Source organism: Calliopsis andreniformis, chromosome 2 (assembly GCF_051401765.1).
Source record: "Calliopsis andreniformis isolate RMS-2024a chromosome 2, iyCalAndr_principal, whole genome shotgun sequence".
NCBI classification, from domain to species: Eukaryota; Metazoa; Arthropoda; class Insecta; order Hymenoptera; family Andrenidae; genus Calliopsis; species Calliopsis andreniformis.
This window is the reverse complement of record NC_135063.1, coordinates 1,038,688-1,061,893: the sequence shown is the minus strand read 5'-3', so window position 1 is coordinate 1,061,893 and position 23,206 is coordinate 1,038,688. Positions and strand designations below refer to the sequence as shown.

The following is a 23,206-nucleotide window of genomic DNA, read 5'->3' as shown; positions in this document are numbered from 1 at the left end:
TAAATTTCAATCGTATCACTCCCAGTACAGAAACCACAAGGAAAATGAACACATCGAAAAATTATATGAAGAGTGACGAAAAATTTCAATTGTATTTACCTTGACCTGTATGTACTGCTTTTCTTTGTCACTTGTTATCTACCACTGGACGTGTTCAGATCTGTCGATTTTCGGTTAGAACAAATCTACTTTCTTTTTCTAACACATCAAAATAACTGAAAAGTATTTTTCAACATGCAATTGTTCTTGGATACAAACGCACAACTACAGCATCTTATATTTCTAATTTTAACTAATTATCACTACAAATATTCAAATAAATTTTCAAACAAACTATATTGATATATTGTATTATACAGAATCATTTAATTAGATTTGTTTTTAATAGAATAAGTAGAATTTTTACTTATTAGTGGTAATTTCAAATTAAGAGTGTTATTAAAGAATTTAGGACTACAAAGTAATACAGCTACAAGATAGTAGAAATATAATGATCACCAGTAGAAGTTATATGTATCTTGCATTTACATTCAAAATAAACCAATAAAATCAACATGGCTAGTAAAATCTAGAATTGAAGTTATTTCTCAGATACAAAACGCTGTGAGTTTTAAAATAACAATACCACTTAAGTTCTTAGCCATTGTCTAAGCATCGGTACTTACAACGTTGCGGAAATGAATTGGTCATGCCCAAGATTACCTAAAGTTACCGGAAACACTGCAAGAATAATAACAATTATTTATAGGACAAGCTTTGGCTTATCCACTCTTACTCACGTACGATGTCTGCTACCGTATAAGAATACGAAAGAACGCAGGTGTTCGTTGGCCAGAAAAGTAGAGGGGTCATCGATGAATACGCGTAAAGTCCTTCCGCAACTGTCTTCATTCATCTTCTGTTCAACCTTCCGCTTCTACATTCCAGAGGACCACCGAAAGAAGACAGACATCAACGATAAACATAATTAGTACAGTGTAGTTATTTTGTATTAACCATAAAAATGTGAATATTCTGTGTTCGATAATTGGTTTAAATGGAGTGCCTTTAAGTTGCCGAGGAAGTGTGTAATTGTTCCATATCAACAAAATTTTAAACAGGTACTTTGTGACAAAAAAGAAATAATTATGTGAAAAAAATAGTGGATAAAGAATAATGATAAATAATGGACACATTAGCTAAAAATTCTAGCTGAAAATATCTTAGTATCAGTTGTTCATCTATAATAAAACCAAAAAACGATATTAATACAATGGGATATTGACATTCATTCACACTTTTCATTAGTTGACATACAAAGATATGACTTCATCGCAATGTTTACAATAAAAGATATCAATAACATTCAGGTAACAATTTATTCTACAATTAAACTAATCCATAATTAACATTTACATTGCTTATCATACTTTTAATTTCTTTTTTCAAAATAGTATATACAACACTATCTTGTTATTAACAATTGCACAACAATCGAATAATTGTTTGATCGGTAGCTAACAAAACTATGAGATCAACTATTAATAATAAATGGAATTAAAAAGGAATTCTGTGTCTTTCGCATACAAGTTTCAAGGTTTTGATTAATATATGGCTATTATTATTTTGGATCTTTTTCATCAAAAATTCGGGTACACATCTCGATCACTCAAAAGTTGCCAAATTTTACCGTTACACGGCAAAATTAATTCGGAAGTGATGTTAATTGGATTGAAATTTATTATGAAAGATTCATTTTAACAGAATTTATTTTTTTTATAATGAACTTTCACAGCATTCACATTCTCATTTAACGTACCCTATTAGTCAAACAGATGACTTCCTTTATCTTTATTTACATTAAAATGATTTTAACAAATTTAGGTATGTTTCGACAATTTTTTATGAACACTGTATTAAAACACTATAACTATGAACTATATCTTGCATTGTAACCGAAAGATTGCAAAAAATTTGTTACAAAATTGGTATTTTACTAAAGTACGCAGTGTTTATCAATGCCCTTTCCAGTAATTATTCATATTCATATTAAATCATTAGAATAGGTTATTAGTGGCTAATATATATTATTAATTGAACAGAATTATTAATTGAAGGCTTCAAAGGATAATAAAGTTATATAACATTTTTTTTGAAAATTTAATTTTCTTAGTAAACGAAGGTATTACGCGATATTCTTTTATATGCCTCATTATATCATTTCGTCATATTATAGAATAAAACAGTACGAAGATAACAAACTATGTGTACTACACATGTAAAATACAGGAAGACAGTTTTTAAATCCACGTTGCTACATCTTTAATGTTTGCGATATAACACTATTTCCATTAAAACCTTTAATTACGATTACAGTTTCTGGAAAAGTTTAATTTGTTTTAGGATTTTTAGAAATTATAAATTTTTTTTAGAAAGTACCAAATTATTTTGATCATACAAATATTTCCCTTCTAGACCTCCAAATTACGGACTTTTTTAAAGGCTAATTTTATCAGGGAATACTTTAGTACGTAATATAGAATGTATAGAAATATTACCTATCTGTAGAAACTTGATTTTTTCTTTCATATCTTTCGCATCCTCATATTCTTCTTAACTAAACTAATATTAAATGTATTATATAATATTTTATGTTCAATTGATATTTCACATCAATCAATAAGATAACTCGATAATATCATACGTATTGCATTACATCTTATCTATGGGCTTCATTGAGAAACTGACGTATGTTATGGGAATAAAATTAAATTAAAAATCGATAAATTTGTCTACAAGTCAGATATATTAAATACTGTGGCAATGAAAATCTATCGCAAAAAATCATTCTTTAAATTCGATTGTTTCAAAAAACCGAAATTTTAGATAGGTCAGTTTTATTTTGAATATTCAATCGATTTTTGTATAAAAATTAAATCTATACAGTTGAACTACACAATATACTTCGTCATATATTTACATCAAAATTTTCATATTTCAATAAAAAGACAAAGTTGTCGCGTTATTAGTTTTCAAGTATAGAAGAAAAAATAAAAACATAGGATTATATTGGTGTATATTAATGTTGCATTAATTGTCTATATAAGTGGTTATTAGTGACAATAACTTATAGTAGATATGCAATCTGTCAGTATCGACCTACATAAATTATTAATAGTTTTCGATATTTGAAAGGATTGAAATTAGGATGTACTTACGTCACGTTACAAAAGTCGTTCTTACTACTTTTAAATTACTACATTTGTAAAAATGATTTTACAATCATTACTTTCTAATCACCTCGTGAAAAATTAGCGATTCTTCGAGAAAAGAATCTACCATCTACCATCTACTACTTTCTAATCCTTGATAAGTATTAACAATTCCAAATTTTATTAGTGTTTTTCATTCTCTTGAGAATTATTTAAAGCAAAATCATATTTAATGTTTGCGTTTCAAATTTGTATTATTATGTTTCCTTTCGTTCTGCATCGTGGAAATTAAATCATCGTTCCAAATAAATAATTTATAGGGCAATAGTGGTAAGGTTGTACACCAGCGAAAGTTCTTGTTCATCTTCTGAAGAACTGAATTGTGATTTCTCGATTCTTAATCGTGTTCACACCGGTTATCCGAAGGTCAGTAATTCGGTGAATTTCACATTCGTTTTTGAGAAGTGATTTGGTAATAATGGAAAGTTTCCCATGGCACGCATTTTAATCTGCGGTTAATGCTGTTTAATGAAATTCCGAATGTATTTTCCGAAGACAATTGTAAATACAATGTAACGTGAAGAAATAAATAGGTTTCAAATTATTATTTGACACGGTACAGAATTCCAAATTGACGTAAAAAAAGGCTCGATTTTGGCTAAAGGTCTGCATACGTAATTCAATTCAAACTTCGCACATCACAAAGTATCTTTTGCATACTGTGAATAGTTGTCGCGTGATAAAGAGAGGATAAAAAAGATTGCTGCGAGTCTGTAAACAATACTACGCCTTGAAAATATGAAAGCGACAAAATTGCAGTGTTCAAATAAAAATCGTAAACTGCAGAGTGCCTCACTCAGTTTCTAATGCTTGAAAATGTTGATTTGAATAGATTTTTTTATATTTTAAGCCCAGTCTCTGAGATCTACATATAATTTGTAAATTGTTATGTTTTAAAAGCTACAAAATTGTTTCTACGATATTGTATTTAACATTGATTGTTATTTCATTCTAAATAAAGGGTATAAGCATAATAAAAGTGTCTTTAAGCCAAGTTGAACTTGCGATACATCAATTAAAAGAACTCTTATAATGTTAGTTATTCATCAAAACATGATTTACGGTTTACGCTTGATTCCTTTTGTACTATCCTATAAAAAGTTATGAAAAATCTAGAATATTATAACCAATGTGTTACATATTTGAGAATTTGTTCAGAATTTTAGGCTAAGAAACTTATTTTTAAAAATTGAAAAAGTGTTAATATCAGTTTTTTATTAAAATTGTCGACACAAAATTTGTGCTTATAAGTAGAAGCTGCTGTCTATGATCGTGCCTATTAACTGCTAATTCTTTCAAACTTTTTGAAATAGTGTGTCACACTGAAAAAAATTGAAAACCTCCATTTTTACATTTCCTTGATGTATGTATACGTAAAATATTTGTATAGCGTATTGGGAATAAAAATTTCTGATATTACGTTTAAAATGTTGTCCATCGATACCATTTTATTAATACGATAAAGAAAATTCAAATTTCAAACTTAAATTCAAAATTCAATCGGCAATCTGACAAAAAAATATTTTCAACGAAAGTTAATCAGTTTTTAGTTGGCTACAAATTGTAATATAAAAAATTTCAAAAACAATTTTTTCGAGAGAAAAATCAAGATTAGCTTGGCCTTTTTTTAAAATGTCATCATCTGTTTTTGACTTTGTGAAGTTGTTGTTGAAAAACGAGTTTAACGACTTACTATACTGTGAATATTATCCATAGATTTAACATTCACTAATCAATTCGTAACCTTTATATAGCTTCTAATCGAATTGAAAATATGTGTAAATCACTTAAATAAGGGCACTAATGGAAATATATACAATATTTCTTATCCTCATTTTGTCTTGCCTTCTCACCTGATTGCATGTTTGCTTAAAGTCATTTTAATCTTCTCTTTTTCGAAACAATGTACATAAAATGTAACTACGCTAACGTGTTTGCATACCATTTTATGTGTTTGCGAAAAATGTTACGTAGTATTCCTGAGCTAAAGACAAACATTTTTCGGCCTCTCGCAGATCAAGAAACACTCTTCTCCAGATGAATAGCATGTTTGTGATTACTGCCAGACAAGGAAATCAGAATATCCACTTCAAATGAATATTTGCATAGGCCTATGACTAGAGGCCTGTATTAAAATTCGTAATTACCTTAAAGAATCGTAGTCCTTACGAAAGAAACAAGACGCTCGCGTAAAAAGTTCACATTGAAAGAAGAAGAGAAAGTTTTATTTGCTGAAATACATCTTGAAGCACAATAAATCTCTAGGAAGAATGAAAACAAGGCTCACAGTTATTAATCAGAAGGAAGTCCTCAAAAAATACGACTCTTCATGATTCTTCGAATTGTCTACTGTAAAAAGGAATAACGGATTACGAAGATGGAGATGATACGTGTACTGCTAATAGGAATTATATTGCCAACTGTGACGAGTTCCTTGACGGATTGGTTACAAAGTATTTTTCAATCGGGAAGGGTGAGTCTTTTGGGTAAGGATTATTATTAGAGTACTATAATAAATGTAAAAGTTATACATAATATGTAGTTGCAACATTATGTTTATTTACGTAAATTAAATTAGATTAAAATTTTTAAATCATAGAATCTTAATGAAAAAGTAAATAAAGAACATTTTTAAACTGTTAATAGAAACTTAGACGTACAGATTCGAGTTAAATTAAACTAATTGATCATTATTTTAAAAATTCAATTCAACCTAGGAATAGAAGAAGGAATAGATGAAACTAGCACCTTTTTTTACAAAATACCAAAACGGCAGTACATGCAGTGTGTCACAAAAATATTCAAATACTAACGTATGTTTGACTATAACGATTTATATCGTTATTAATTACAGAAGAAATTAACTCAAACTTTTGTTTCCATAAAATATTTGTATTGCTCTTTAAAAATATGTTCAACTCATTTAACTTAATCATTTGGACATACTGAAAACATATAATGTTTTCCAGATATTCTGTGCTTGTTTTTTGCCATTCATCTTCTAATTTCTTTCAGTACCAATACAGTTAAGGTTTGAGGACTGAAGGGGTGGATATAAAACTTTAAGGCAATCATAAAGTAGATATTCTTGAACAATCCTTAATCTTTGTTTTGGACCTGGTTTTAAAAACCAACTTAATCTTTGTTTTGGCTCACAATTTTCTGGGCTTAACGAAGTACAGTAGAGACTCCCATATCCGAACCCCTATTATCCGAATATCTTAATATCCGAACGTTTTGTTATCTGAACAGCGTATCGTAGCAATGTTTACATACATACAATACAATACTTATTTTCCTGTGGTCGACCGATATCCTGTGCTTGTACGTATTATAACGACAAACAACCGAAATGTTTGGTTCTAATTGTTGAAACAAAATCCAAAATAATTAAAGACCTCGAAAGTGGTGAAAGTGTAACGAAATTGGCAAGAATACATGATGTCAGGAAATCTACAATCTCAAATATTCAAAAACAAAAATGCAATATTGAAAACTGCACGCTTATGTGATTTAGTAAGTAAATGAATATGGGATCCTTATACATTTAAATAAATTATTAATTTGGCCATTTTTACTTAAATAAGAAAAGTTTAATACAAAAGAAAGTGATTGTTGCATTATCCGAACATTCAATTATCCGGCCACTTTTGTTTCCCTATGACTTTAGGTAGAGGAGTCTCTACTGTATTTGTTTTACGTCAGCCCATGGTTAGTCAATTCGAGCCATAAATATTAAATTTAGATTCATTTGTGAATATAATATTACTCCACCGTAACTCTTCTTTAGAAATAATTTCATTTGCAAATACCAAACTTACTTGCTTTGCTTATGAAAGGTTTTTTTATTGCAACGCGACTATTATATCCATCATCTTTAAGTACATGACTAATTGTTTGTGTACTTATATTTCTGCCACTTTGTTCTTGATATTCTGCAGTCAAAGTCAATGCACTTAACCGTGAATTGTATTTTATTTTTTCAATAACGCTTCGCCTCCTTCTGTCATTTACTACCCCCTTCAAAAAAGATCCTAAAAGGTATTAAAACTACAAAAAATATCCCTAAAAACGTAAGTCCATTTGATTTGGAGAAAGGACTGAAATCAAAGGTAATTGATCTGTTTATACAGGGTGTTCCAAAACTCGCAGAATATAAAGTTGGAGCAAGAAGCACACTTTATTGTCTGCCAAGTGGATTTCTCCGTTACTAAAATGTGGAGGCTTCAAAATAGTTTTCAAACTTTCAATAGTTTCAACACACGACAGCAGCTATGTCTGCTTACTGGTATGTGTGCTTAACATAAAATTACTTGAGTATGAAATACTTGATGGGACTTTTTGTAAAACACCTACTACTAATAAAAAATCCCACTTCTTACAATATTTTTATTTGAATAATAACTATCAGTAACAGTAACAGACAATAGAGTCCACTTTGATAAAAGCATGATACAAAATAAAATGGGCAACGTATATTGTACATTCTTTTCGGCGTGGATGTGATAACAGAAAAGTTCTCTGTTATGCCACAATTTTTGACAACATATAAACAGTGCAATCAAAATTTGTCTCTATTACATATATTACTATTACAAGGAATTCTGTTGCCATTATTATTGCAAGGACGGGTCAAGGTATTGGAATGGTTGTTATATAACGACTGAATTTCTTTATAAAATGTCTCACCAAGTATTTCACACTCAAGTAAGCTCACTGGTAAGCAAACATAGCTGCTACTGTGTGTTGAGTTAGTACGCATGTATCTAAAATTGTGTGTACTCTTCACTTGAAAACTATTTTGAAACCACTACATTTTAGGGAATCATTTTAGGGAATTAAATTTAGGAATTTAATGGAGGAGTCCATTTAGCCGACATTGAAGTGTGCTGGTTGCTCCTGCTTTGTATTCCGCGAGTATTGAAGCATCCTGTATAAACATGTCAATTATCTCTAATTTCAGTACTTTCCTTAGACCATATATACTACTAGACACGGCATGTATATAGTGCGTGTATAAAAAATTTACGAGCTCAGCTAAGCAAAGATAATTGTCCAAGTGTGACGTTATACTGGGCAAAAGATAATCATTCAAAATGGCCGACACGGCATCAAACGCTTAGGGCTTAGACGCTACTGGACGCTACCGACCCGCGCTATTTACGTGAAGCTACGAACAGCTTGTGTGAATCTAAATTTGAAATAATTATTAATACTGGTGGCAACCTGTTGTTTTAAAGACTGCAAAGAGAAGCAAAAGAGTTGGTGCAAACATATGCATATTTCACATTTAACCAATTCAATATATTTTCTGAAAGTTAAACATATTCTCATTAATGTTGAACCGTAAAACAATTTAACACGTTCAGAACATCGACATGTGATACTTTTGAAATTGCAGATATGTCATGCTGGCATAGCTTATGTATCTTGCCCTTGTGTGGCGTTACATACATATGTAGATAATTTTATCTCTGCCTAAAGGAAATTAACTGAAGCCGTATCTATAAGTATGTATGGTCTAAGTTTTGGGTGGTGGTCTCCTAATTAGCGAGCTTTAGTACAGTCTGTGTAGACAGGAACAGCTACTTTTTATTTCAGTACTTTCTTCAACTCAAGTAGACTAATCCTTTTGGGGGATATTTTTTATAGATTTAATGCTTTTCGGAACCTTTTTTCGGAGGGGAGCGAGGTATCAGAGTCTGTACGTTGACTACTTGGTGTTTCAACATTTTAAATAACTTTTTGGGGGAATTTCACTTAGTTTTGCTAGTAATACATAGACTATAGACAAACAATTGATTTACTTCAAGTATTTCCATACATAATTGAAATATTTATCACATTCACTTTGAGATATATTAAGACAGCTTAACGTAGAAAGAAAATAACTGAATTTCTATTGTATTTATTGATTTAACCTGTTGACGTGTCTTTTTGTCATTATACGTATATTACAATATACTAGAAGGGAAATTAGTTAAATTACAAGAATAACAGGTACACTTTCATAAATTTATTTTGTATTGTACATAACAATACATAATAAAATGGAATAATTCCAATACATGTATAGTTTCACGCAGTCTTTTTATTTATGAAATGCACAAATTAATGAAATTGTTTATACAGCATTTGTGACGTTATAGTTATGTTTGTGACAATTGTCACATTTAACGGTCAAGGATTTTAAAAGTCATAATTGCTATATAATATTGCAATGTTATTGCAATTTTGAGATTTTCAAACACAATTCCTGCAATAATATGTGCTTGTGTGGGTTAAAATAGGTTGACATAGAAAGAGAATAACTGAATTTCTGTTTCATTTGTTAATATAACGCGTTATACTACCTAAGACAAATATATAAGCATCTTTGGCATTTTTTGGTCAACACTTCTGACGCATATAGAATTCATTTGCCTTAAGAAACAAGTATAATATCCTGCATGATTCACTATGGTTAAGTATAACAAAAATAATTTTATGTCTTTGAAACTATTTCCAATGTTTTAGTATGCACACCTTTGATTGTATACTTATTATTAATTTTACAAATATTCTGGCCCTCTACAGAAAACAGCGCTAACTGAATTAATATAAGCTGGTCGGCAGATGTTATCTTAGTTCACTACCGAATGAACACCATTTTGAAAACGTCATCGAAACAATTTCTTTGAAATTCATATTTTTTGTATTTGCCCTGGTTACTGACACACATAACATAATTCTTTTCCTAGCTAAATGTCGTATGATGACAAGTTACACAACGGGCAGTACACGACAACTGATGCTCCGTCATCAGTTTGAATTCGTAGATATGTTGGAATACAGCGAGTAGAAATTTTGATGCGTCTCGTTCAATATTCTGCAAAAACGTTTCACCTACAAATTTATGTACAGCATAAGAATTTATATATTACTCATATAAGCACTTTCTAACATTTTCAATTGGTCATTGCTGTCACGCTGAACTAGAGCATTTCGGACATGCACGCAATGAAGCAAACATTCCATACTTGCGTTGGCATAACAAGAAACATGATCGTTATTAGTACATCCTCTTATACTCCAAAATCGTTGAGATCGGAGAATAGTCGTTGTGTCTTTTTGCGATCATATAACAATAATTGGTACAGACCAATGTGTGTCGGCAATCCGAGGTGCTTTATTTATGGCATTCTCAATAGAGGGAAGGTCAAATCTGTACTTATGCCTTAAGCGGTTGTACTGCACTAAACCTGCAACATTAGATTTTATAGAAGAAGGATCAAAACTGATTAAATGGAGAAATTCCAAACTCTAAACAGTGCAACATACATTTGATCACAACTGAAAACTATATTGCCAACATCAACTACACCTGTTTCTAAGCTCAAGCCTTGATTTTTAATTTTCCCAAACTATTTTCGATTTTGTTGGGATTCCCTGAATTAGTAGATATGTCGCAAATTATTAATAACGAGGATAACTGTTATATCGACATTTCTCGATCGACTCGATTTATTTCAGTTCACTTAATTCTATGTATATTCAAATATAATTATGTTGGCATCCTAAATTTAATTGATATGAAGGAAACAAAGAAGTGGTTGTTTTGCCTTTGAAGGAAACAAAGAAGTGGTTGTTTAGGAACCGAAATATATAGAAAACAGAGTGCAGGAGCTTAAAAAAAAGTGATTCATTGCGATCTAGACAGGGAATAAAGAAAGCTCGTTTTCCCCCAAAGGACTCGTCAGTTTTCATTGATACTCCTATTTTTATCGAATTGAATTTATTTAAGTTGTTGTATTAGTTTTTACATTGCTAAAATTTTCAAAATAATATTGGAAGGCGAATTGCGCGAAAAAAGCTGATTGTTTGGGTGAACCTATTGGGCGATAACAATGGAAAAGTCGATTGATGTTAATTGCGCAGTTATGACTGCTACTGAAAATGTTTCTGGGACATATACATTTTATGATGAGGATTTATCGGAATAGTTGCTGGACATATGTTTTTTAAAGTTTCTTCCAATCATTTTTCTATGTGGCACATTTCTCATATGTGCAACCGTACGCATTCTTTGCACAAACTACAATGACTTTGCTCTCTGTATTAGCATTCTTTCATAATCATTCAAAGTTGAAAACAGTGGAGATATGTTATCCACGAAAAGGTTATTCGAAATGCAAAGTGGGGGTAAAGAGTTTTCTCGGAAATATACTAGACAGTAATGGCAAATGTAATTAATTGATGTATCTTTGTTCTGTAAATTCATCAATATATCTTTCCAACATCCATCTTCTAGAGGTTTCCTCAGATTGGTAACGTTGGTAACATCTTTTCAGCGGAGTAAACCTTAGCAAGACGCACATACTAATTGAGGTGGATCTATGTATCATTTTGTTAAACATTGAATTGCTGCAGAAAATTTCGGAAGTATTTTGTCCTAGTTTACATCAATTTCCGGTTCATTATACATACTTCAGAGGGTTTGCCCGTTCCCGCGCAAACTACTAATCTAACCTTCTACTAATTCTTGTACATCGCAGGTTTCGAATGCATTATCCAATTTTTGTATCGAACATTAAAATATTGATGAATCGAAAAAGTTTTCAATTGATTGAAAATGAGGAGCCAAAATATTAAGTGCAAGAGGAAGTGAACGGCAAATTTTGAGTTTAATATAACAAACATGGGAATGGTCGCGTAAAATATTCAAGCGACTAGTCATGTACGGTCGAAAATGTTGTGAATGTAAATGTGTGAATGAACAAGTACAGATAAATAGCTAGATAGATAAGTAGATAAAGAGTAGTAAAGCAAATAAGTAAGGAACGTGGTAGCGTCTCCTGATGACAGTTTTTTAACTGACGCTACCTAGCAGCAAAGATAGAAAACCCAGAAAATTTATGCTCGGTTAGACGTAAGTAACATAACTGACATAATACAATCACTCCTGCACGTGAACCTTGAGGACTTGAAAAATGGATCACGAAATTGGCAGACCTAAAATTGTGATGGCTCATTCTACTTGCACGGAGCTATCGTTACTATGGGCGACTAGAGTCGCTCTCCATAAAATGCCACTGACATACTAGGGGTGACTATAGTGGCTCTGCATAAGGTGCCACGTATTGTACATACTGATTGAAGTTATTCCACATCAAGTATCTTTCTCTGGACGTGTAGCAGCAGTATTTTGTTTCGCATCATTTGTTTCTCGCGTCCGTTGACGATCTCTCTCGTGCACCGTGCACACTTTTGGTGCGGCGGCTCGTTCAATGGGAGTGTCGCACCGGAGAAACCGTCCGTAGCGAAAGGGTTAACAATGTGTTATTCGATTAAAATCGGTTACGCATTGCATACAGAAAATAAATCGACGAAAAGGTTTTTCGACGTGTTGCTTAAAGAAAAGAATACACGTCAACGTTTCCTGATTCTTAGCCGACCGCTCTGTCAAATTGCCTCTTTCTATATTCATTTTTAAATCTTTTTACAGTGTTTGCTACTGGACTTTTTTCAATTGAGCATAGTAGCAATCTATCGATAAAATCTCCCTTTTCATTATGAAAAATAATCAGCTTGTGAAAATTAAACGAAATATTCTTACTCTTGAAACTTACATATTTTCACAATTAAACAGCAAAAGAAATATTGATTACAAAGTATTTGTAAACATAACGCTACGCTTAGATAAAATATTCTGGGGAATATATAATAATATAGTTTTAAATATTAAGAAACGAAGTATGTATTCGAATATTTCGGTAACGTGAAGAATGGTTATGATTTAATGTAATTTATAATATTATTTTCTTTCATGAAGTTAATTGAGTAACATATTTTTATAGAGCAATCAATTTTTTATCGAAAGAAACAAATTGGAGTTAATTTTTTCCATAATTAACAAACAAATGGACCGTTAAAGCCAAACATACGTTAGTGTCTGAATATTTTTGTAACTTTACTGTGTAAAGATGCGCTTCTTGCGCATCTTTTTACATTACAACGATTACATGCTGTTATAGGTAATTAAAGCACATATCATCGTACTAATGAATAAATGAAATATAAGCAAACAATTATAAAGATTTATGTAACCTTTTATTATCATACCGAGCTTCTAATGATCAAAATACAACATTTTTTTGTGAGCTTAAAGTGTAACATTTTCAAATTGTCGTGGAGCTGTTACACTGAGCATAAAAGTTTACAGTAAAATCTGAGCTTAGTTGCTTTCTCAAGAATTTTTGCTACTTTCTTATCAGCTTGAACTTTTTTGATTATTTTGTTTTGTTGAATAATTTGAAACATACTAAGCTTGAGATCCAAAGTATCTATAAATAATAGTATAACATTATCAACCTCATAATTAAATAATATTTATTACTGTACGACTACTTCGATTATTGTAATTTCGATTATCAAAAGGATGTTATACAGAGTGCGGCACAAATTAGTCCCCATGATTTTTTAGCCCCGTCGGATAGTCTGACAGAAAAGTGTTTTTTACCAAAGTTAATTAGTATTTAACAGACAAGAAATTGAAATTTTTGAAATTAAAAAAAAAAATTGATTTTTAACAAAAAATCAAAGTCGCTATCATATCTTTAAATGGAACTGGATATTATTAACTTCATAATATTGTAAGCGACGTTGAAACGAATTCAACGACCTACTATACGATGACTTTCAAATAACCTTGAAAGAAAATATAGCCATAAATCCGTTGCCAGAATATTTGAAATAATTCGGCAATACGTAATAGCAACGCCTCGCATTTTGAGGTAAACAAATGAACGTAAACATTGCTTCAGAACTTGACTCACAAAAAAAAAAACAAATTTATTTGGAGCCAAATTGAAAATACAAATGTTAAAAATGTACATGTAATTAATTAGTAATGTAGTAATTAGTAATTAAATTAAATTTTCGAACTGCATCCCATCTTCTGCAACGCAAAGTTCCGCTCTTTGTAACAAAGTCTTATGCGTAGCTTCCATTAGGGAACTTCTTTTTACATTTCTACACGCGTAAATTATGTGTTCTTTAAGATTGTCAATACTATCCACAAGTCTTTCATACACAATCGATTGTAAATATCCACAAAGATGACAATCAAAAGGGGTTATATCCGGTGAGCGAGCTGGCCATCGAATTAGACCATATGTTCCGATTCTCCAAAAACTGTAGTTAAATACGTTTTTACTATTGCAGCATTATGAGGTGAACAGTCGTCCTGTTGGAAATACATATCTTCGTTGATGTTTTCCGGAATTTCTTCTAACAATGTAGGAAGTTCATGTCTCAAAAAATTTAACATCTTACAAACGGACAACAGTAAAACAAATGAGCATTCACAAAGTTTACAGTCATTTGTTTATCTCAAAACTGTGAAACGCTGCTATTACGTATTGTCGAATTATTTCAAATATTCTGCAACTGATTTATGATGATATTTTCTTTCAAGGTTATCTGAAAGTCATCGTATAGCAGGTCGTTGAATTCGTTTCGACGTCGCCTACAATATTATGAAGTTAAAAATACTCAATTCCATTTAAAGATATGACGGCAACCTTGATTTGTTGTTAAAAATCAATTTTTTTTTTTTAATTTAGAAAACTGCAATTTTTTGTTGGTTAAATACTGATTAACTTTGGTAGGAAACACTTTTCTGTCAGACCATCCGAAGGGGCTGAAAAATCATGGAGACTAATTTATGCCGCACCCTGTATATTTTATCTAGAGGATTCGTTGAGTGTCTAAGATCGATGTGGGTTAAGATCTATTCATATACATATAGCCGTACCGTGTTTGTACCATGACCATGATTTCACAGACGACCAGACCTATTTGGACCGTATTCTTCAGTGTTTACGAGTTAATAAAATCCGAAAAAATAACCAGAATTACATAATTATTATATTAATTTGGTGCCATTTTATCAGAAAGACAGAAGAAATCAATTGGTGATATTTTTTTGAAGATTTAATAAGAAACATAAAAATTAGAATTTTTATTACTACATGACCTACTGCTGTCTGTTTCTTTGACCAATTTCAAGACACTTTCAGTGAAAAAACAAATATTGTTTATATATAAACAAAAATACAGCCTAGTATGAACCGCTCCATTCCAAAACAAGGAAATGATATTTTTACAACTGGTACTGTCGGCTCGACACCGACATGTGCGAAAGCAATTTCACGGTACGGGCACAAACGAAAGAGTACAGTCAAGTGTAAATGATATCTTTTTGCACTGTCACGTGCGGCACTGTATCGTCACGGTACGCCTAGGAGTGAATCCTCTTTTAGAATTGCATTTAGGTTAATTTTCAAACATCTTCTGTTAATAACTTTTTAAAAGACAATGAATGATGGTTAAAATCTTTTGGGAATTACTCATGAAAGTTAATTTGACAACATAGTGACAACATAGTTAAATTCAAGGTAATAGAAGCTGTTTACAAAGCTTCTAGCCGTCTTGAATTTGGGAGAGAGAATCGAAAAATAAACGTCCATCCGTGTAACGACACCGAATGGTTTTGTCTTCAACATTTAGGACAACTCGGAACATTTTCTAATCAAGGTTGTTTCTGTTGCAAAACAATCCTAATCTATGAAAAGGTATATGAAAAGTAGAATTCTTTAACATAAAAATTAAAAAAAAGAATAAAAAGCTATCGTGAAATTCGAACCTTGGATCGCAGGTATCGTACTTTCGTGTAAATTTATTCAATTAAACGATGTTTACTGACGAAATTCTAATTGTTTGCATATGGTAAATAGTAATTATTGATGAGAAATGATTTATAAACCATCTTCATTTGCTACATTTTCATCTATTCGAAAGTTATCAACACTGAACCCCTTGTATTGTTTGCAATGACTGCGGGACATTACGAGTATTCACTGACGATGTTATTTATACATTTAGTAAACAATAAACGATATACATATATTATAATATAATGATGAAGGCGTTCCAGGGCTCATCTTGGCACCAAATCTTGTTTAACCAGGATTGTTATTATTTTGTTTATAGTGTAAAAATTCAAAATTCTATTTTATTCTTATTTTGTGTTTTGGTTCATGGTATTCACATACAAATTTGTGAAATGATCGATCAATATTCAGTCAGCGAAACCAACAAAAATATAGAATTTCTTAATATATCTTTTAAATAAATTGGTATTTTCAAAAACTGTTTTCGTAGATGGATTCGTCATTTAAAAATATGCAATTGCTCCATTTACATCATTTCACGACACGTAATAATTTTCGAGATATAAACCAAATATATTTTCCACCTAATTTTGAGGGTGACTTTCACCCCTTTAACATGAATGAAAACTGATAAAAAAATACGTGGTGAATGTTTTCGGTTACTCTAGAATCCTACCAAGTTTCATAAAAATCGGAGATTTACACTTCGCGATGTTCACTTGTAAGTAAAGGTTTCGGAAACAATGCTCGAGTTCGATAGTTAAAGCTAAATAGTCCACCCCTTATAACACTGGTTGTCAAACCCGTACTATATTTGTAGAAAGAGCAGAAAAACAGCCATCGCGTTGTATAGCATAACTAAAATTCAATGGAATAGTAGCAACAGCTTTTTACAAATATCTCGAAAAGTAAGGCCGGCCGCCTATTATACGTTTAGGAAAAAGTTGTTCAGAATGAAAACCTTAATAATATATTCAAAGATCATCGAAATCGGTGATGGTGTGACTAAACTGCGTTTACTAAGATTTCTTTAAAATGTTACTTTTACTTTCAAAAATAATACGCTACGGGTTGAGAAATTTTTATGTAGGCTATTACGAGCTAGATAGTCTGACCAAGGGTCAGGGTTTTTGGAATTTTGTTATTGTTTCGTGAATGAACCAACGAATAACTTTGCACTTGTTGGGAGCCACTTCACGGATGTGGACGAACCGAGTGCGCAACGGCTAACACCGTGAGCCACTTGTAGGTTAGGAAAGGGAACCTTCGCAAGGATTGCGAAGCTGTTAGTATAGACTCGTAACTTTAAAATTTATGATATATCTCGAGCGGCAAAGATATAATATTGTGGGATCGTTACGCGTTCGCTTCTACTTAGATTTAGGAAAAGTTTTGATTGAACTAAGTCCAATTTAACAAATCTTATAAAAATGTATATTATTACGAATTTAAGTTGATTCGAAGGAATACAAGTGTTTATGAATTCAAGTGTCGCGGAACTAAGTCTTCTCTCTCTCTAGACTACGCACAGAGGTATATGGGGAACGCGTCGATAAGACTACGTTACAGTGACTTTACTTTACGTACTATACTCTATGATTCTGCTCGAAGGAAAACTAATGCTCGATCTTGCTTCCAGTCTAAGCCGCGTACTAAACTCGAACTGGATTAGAAATGAGCCCACGAGACCGAATTTCTTGGCCCTTTTATGCTCAAAGATCTAGGGGAAAAATGGTGGGGACTTGACTGCATCGCAGAGTTTCCGAGAAAAGTTCGATGATATTGGTTTTCAGAGAATTCTATTAATTTGGTGCAACGAAAATGCCTTTCGACCCTTGCATGGTGACCTCCAGGCAAAGTCAAAGGTCTCGGAAGGAGCTTTAAATCGAGCCCTTTCATATTTGTTGTACGTAATCCGTTAGGACTCGTAACAAGGCATTATACTGTTTGTCATTTACATCAGGCTCACACTGACAAGCACAAAACGCAACGCAAGACCTTATAACGAAAAAGAACACGACACCGCACATTGTGTGTTAGAAACGTGTCACAGGAGAAATTCGCATTGTGTGTTATTTACTACACATAATTCGTTTCTTACAATATGCGCTGTTAATAAAAAGTATAATGTTATAGGTATATGTTACAGACAAAGTTCGAATGGAAAACAGTACACATTTTCCTGACAAAATTCGAAATGTCTATACAAACCTAACACAGACCTAATCTATCACTGGTAAGTACTTCGGATTTTGTCTAGACAAAACTTAAATTGTCTTAGTCTCAATTCGGACTTCGTCTATAAGATGTACAATACATGTACACACAGGATGTTTAACGACAGGTGACAAAAATTTAAAGGGGTAATACTACACGCTAAAATAAAACGAAAGTCAATAATAACAGAAATGGATAAGACTTTCTTTCAGAGTTATTAATTATTAAGAAAACGCCTAAAATTCATGTGAAATGTGTCTGACTTGGAATTTATTCTATAGATGACGTGCACTAGCCAGGTCACGTACAGCGAAGTCAGTAGAGTTAGTCTCGAGGCAGACAGAATTCGTGCAAATTTTAGGCATTTTTTCAACAATTAATAACTTTGAAACAAAACTCTAAACGCAATTTTGTCATTCTTAATTTTCGACATGTAGAATCACGTCTTAAAATTTTTAACACTTGTTGTCAAATACCCTGTATACATAAATATACAGGCTGTAAGGAATATATGTGGTAGTATTTTAAGCAAAGAAATTAAAATGGAACATATAACATCCTATGACATAATGTCCGATCTACCTCTATTTTACAACAATAATACCACAACGTTGACTTAGCTATATGCTAAACTAACAATCAGAGGATTCTGTAATTTTACAGTTACACTAAATGGCAGAAATAGAACAAAAAAGTTCTTATACATGTTGTTATGTCACTTACGGTTTAACTTTTGTAAAGTTTTAAAAATTCGAGAACCATCTTCCAGAAATATACCTAGAACTTTAAAGGTTATATAAAAGTTAAACTGCAGAAGACACAACAAAATGTATAAGTACTGTTTTGCTCTACTTCTGCACTTTCATGCATCTATAAAATTACACAATCCTCTAATTGTTAATTTAACATACAGGTAAGGTAACTTTAAGGCATTATTGTTTCAAAATAGCAGCAGATCAAACGATATGTGTTCCATTTCACTTTGGTAAATAAGAAAAGAATTCTTCAAAATATTCATTATAAGGCTAACTTAATCAATCTAATTTGATTAAGGCTGGGCGTGTTAGCATAACTTTATAGTCTGTGCTATGTCAAACCGGAAGGACGACTAGACAGTCGAAGACAAGAATGTTCTGCATTTCAAGTGATTGGAGAAAGGCCAGAACTTTTCTTTTCGTTGGTGTCTCGACTTGGAAGAATGACTGGTCCTTCAGTGTGTTTGATCAAATACTCGCCCTACTTCGACACATGTACATCGCCGCAACGCCAAATTATTTATACGCAATGGTATTTAAGCCGCGACGTGGAAGAATGCAAATGAAAGAAAGCAAACGCAACAACGTGCGTTGTGTGCTAAATTTCCGTCGTTGGCCGGCAAAAATTTTAATTCTGAGGGAATGGTGCACCACGCTGTGTGCCATATGGTATACCGAACCAAACACGTTACAAGGCCTAGGATCAGATATGTCAGGGCGGTGACATTACCGACAAAATTAGGCAAAAACAGAGGTTTACGCGCTGACGCTTTACGTCCTTATATTGAAAGATTTTGACGTGGAAAAGGACTCATTCGATAGAGGAAGGTTCAATCTAGCCCGCGCTGGTCATTATTTAATGAGATTCTGCTGATGTTCAGTAATATGAGTGTTCAAAGTAAAGCAAAAATCGACAAATTCACAGCCATGAAATCTAAGCATTTTTAGCTAATTTAGAGATTGTTCTGAGCGAAATCATGATCAGCGCGGGCTAGGTTGAACCTTCCTCTATCGAATGAGCCCTTTTCCAGCTCAAAACCTTCCAATATAAGGACGTAAAGCGTCAGCGCGATTTGCCAGTGCTTTTTGCCAGGTTAGAGATAAAACAGAGTAAGAAACTGACAAGTTTAGTTCCGCTTGAACACATCAGGTAGCGCCTAATCGGGAGGCCCGTGCTGCCCTGAGTTGGCACGCGAGTTTCAAGAATTTGACGCACCACTACACATGCAACTATACGAGCTGCGTGTTTCGTTCATGTCGCACAAGAAGTCCCATGAAAAGTCATTCCGAGTGACATTGTAAGGTTCGAACAGAAAGTGAGCTCGGCGGTTCGGACCGCTTCGGACGGCTTCGGAAAGATTCGGAAAGAAGCATGAAATGCTTAGGTCCAAGTCACCACCAAGCGCAACGAGGCACACGCAGTTTTTTTGATATTATACATATTTCCACTTTTCAACTCGGAAGGAGATTCTTCGGTGAGGTCTCCAAAAATGTCTATGAAACTTGGAGGGATGAGTTTAAAGATCAAACGATGACATTCTTTGTGCATTTTGTATGAAAAATTAAATTAAAACAAGTTTATGTACAAGCTGGTACAATCGAGAAAGAGCGATTCTACATGCAATAATAAACCAAAAATAAAGAATATAAATTGTTTATAATATTTATAGTATGTTCTTAGGTCTGGGGTAGGTCTGGGTAAATACAAAATAAAAGGAGACGTTGCTAAAAATACATTAATTTAATATATTTATTTTTTAATTATAATAATTTATGATTAAATCCCCCCCCCCCCCCCCCCCCCCCCCCCCCCCCCTCGGCCTGGACCGCGGTTGTTGCCGCGACCCCAACCGCGGCTTCTTTCATACTTCCACTTGCGGATTTTGTTTTTAAACTCCCGGAACTGTTATATGAAAAATAGACACATGTTATTCACGAAATTTATTTCGTTCTTGAACAAAAAATGAATAGATAAATTACTTAGCGCTTTAGCATACGATCGCCTATGATCTACGTACCTTTTGTCGTCATGCCTCCTCTAAAGCTTGCACCTACTCCGACGTCGCATTCCATTACTCATATCGCGGATATTTTAATGAGACGAAGGAGAAATGTAACATCTAGACATTTACCTAGATGCCCGCGGCTTGGAAGTCAAATACTTGGCGTGGCCAGGCAAGGTATTCTGAGATCATCAATACCCACACTTTCCCTTTCGTAGGCTTTCAGATAATTTGTCAATTTTAAACTGTGACAATATGAGTACATTTTCATTATTCTGCGTTTTTAAATAATTGTAAGATTTTTCATCGACATTAATACCTTGCCTTTCACAGGCATACAGCCAAAAATTCATCAGTATAATAAAGCTTCAACACATTGCGTACACTTTCATTAGTTTGTAGTTTTTAAATAATTCTTATTCATCGATACCTTGACCTTGCCTGGTCACGCTAAGTATTTGACTTCCAAGCCGCGGACATCTAAGCAAATGTCTAGATGTTACATTTTCTTCTATTTTTTTATGGTACCCCTTTTCGTCCTTGACTTTTTCAGGTACTTTGTATAATTTTTTTACTTTTATGAAGTTTTTTGTTAGGATATAATATTACTTCAGAAATACTACAATTTTGGTATACAAATTTTCATTCATAGATGCATATTTAATAAATGTTTGAACTTTTCTCTATAATTAGAATATATTGCGTATATACTTATGTATACATATACATGTGCATGTATTTACAGAGAAATAATATAACGTGTTTAACATTGCGGTCAACTGCTGTGTCCAACGCAAACAACAACGCACAACATACAATAAAGCAAATGCAATAGATCACAAACACACGGAACATGCGCGTTTCGATGTTGCATCTAGACTCTAGGCAGTGCAAATATTCCGATAAAATACAGACAAAAAGCAGAAAGAAGTTCAAATATATGTACCTATGTATTAGATAAGTATTTAGAAACGAAAATTTATGTAAAGAAATTACAATATTTGTAAAATACTGTTAAATGCAATTGAAACGTTTAAAAAACTTAATTCTTTGCATACTGGGTATCGAAGCTGGGACGTGTTACTTATAATGAAACTATGATCTGCAGCTACCTAACCGTTTGTTTTGCCATTCAATTTTATATAAAAACTTTTTTTGTATCTTTAATAGGTTACCAAATAATCGACTGTCCAGGATTTCGTGGGACATACTGTATATACTGTATACGATGTAAAGAATTAACACAAAGATAAAGTAAAGATAAAGTAAATATTAATGATGTTAGCAGAAGTTATTTTACAACGGAAACAAGTCCTTTTCCTAACTTTAACACAAAGTCTAGAAAAACACTGGCTCTAATATAATTCCGTGGACCCTAGACACGCACCTCGCGACTTTTCGTCGTAGAGTGTCATTGCATCGCGCCTTCGAAAGCGTCCAGAGGGGCTCCACTATATATGTGCATGTCACTATTTTCGGGCTTTATACATTAATATTTGCTGAATTGTCTTGAAACGTACTATCTATTGATCAAAAAATATATATATAATCCCATTTAAAAAACCAAACTTAACTTTCATATCTCTGTAAACAATAATGATAAAAAAAAATTGTTACGGCAAATAAATCAGCCCCCTCTTGCCATTCAATTTCATATAAAAACTTTTTTCGTATCTTTAATAGGTTAGCAAATAATCGACTGTCCAGGATTTCGTGGGACATACTGTATGTTGCGATGTGGTATCAGTACATGTCACAGAGCGGAACCTTTCCTGGAGTAGAAGAGACCTGTAATACGCCCAATCAGAAGTCTAATACAATACTAACATTTATTTTTACGTACAAGCGCACGTCAAGCGGCAACAGATATCTCGGCGACCACGATGAAGACAATTGGCAGGAGACAGTTGGCTGCCCAGCATTGGAACCAGCAGAGTTTATCTCAAGGCGGATCTTTGGCTTTGGGGAGCGGCTCAGGTACCAGCCTGATCCGCTCAGCAAGTGAAGCGATGCCTCGAGGATGGGAGAGGTTGTCGTTGACCATCAAGCCAACTCAGAGAGAACGTTCTGTGAGAGGGCTAAATCACGATTGCACGGGGACGTACTGAGTCATGAGAATCAGCCGACGTCACGCGAGGAGGTCCACTAAGGGAGAGACGTAAAAGCGCAAGCCATCAGCGTCGCACCGTTAGCAGATGGCGGCGAAAAGAACTCGGGTTATGGAGGTGGGATCATTGTGGGATATCGATCTGTCCCCGTGACTGATT

At 33.0% G+C, this 23,206-nt stretch overlaps 1 protein-coding gene across 1 annotated transcript in view; it reads left to right on the top strand.

Annotated features, from left to right (window-relative positions):
• Positions 1-5,628: 5,628 nt before the first annotated feature.
• LOC143187349 (phospholipase B1, membrane-associated) overlaps positions 5,629-23,206 on the top strand; it is a 47,789-nt gene continuing 30,211 nt past the window's right edge. Inside the window, exon 1 of the mRNA XM_076391511.1 lies at positions 5,629-5,724. Within this exon, the coding sequence (XP_076247626.1) occupies positions 5,629-5,724 (96 nt within the window). The remainder of the gene's footprint in view (positions 5,725-23,206) is intronic.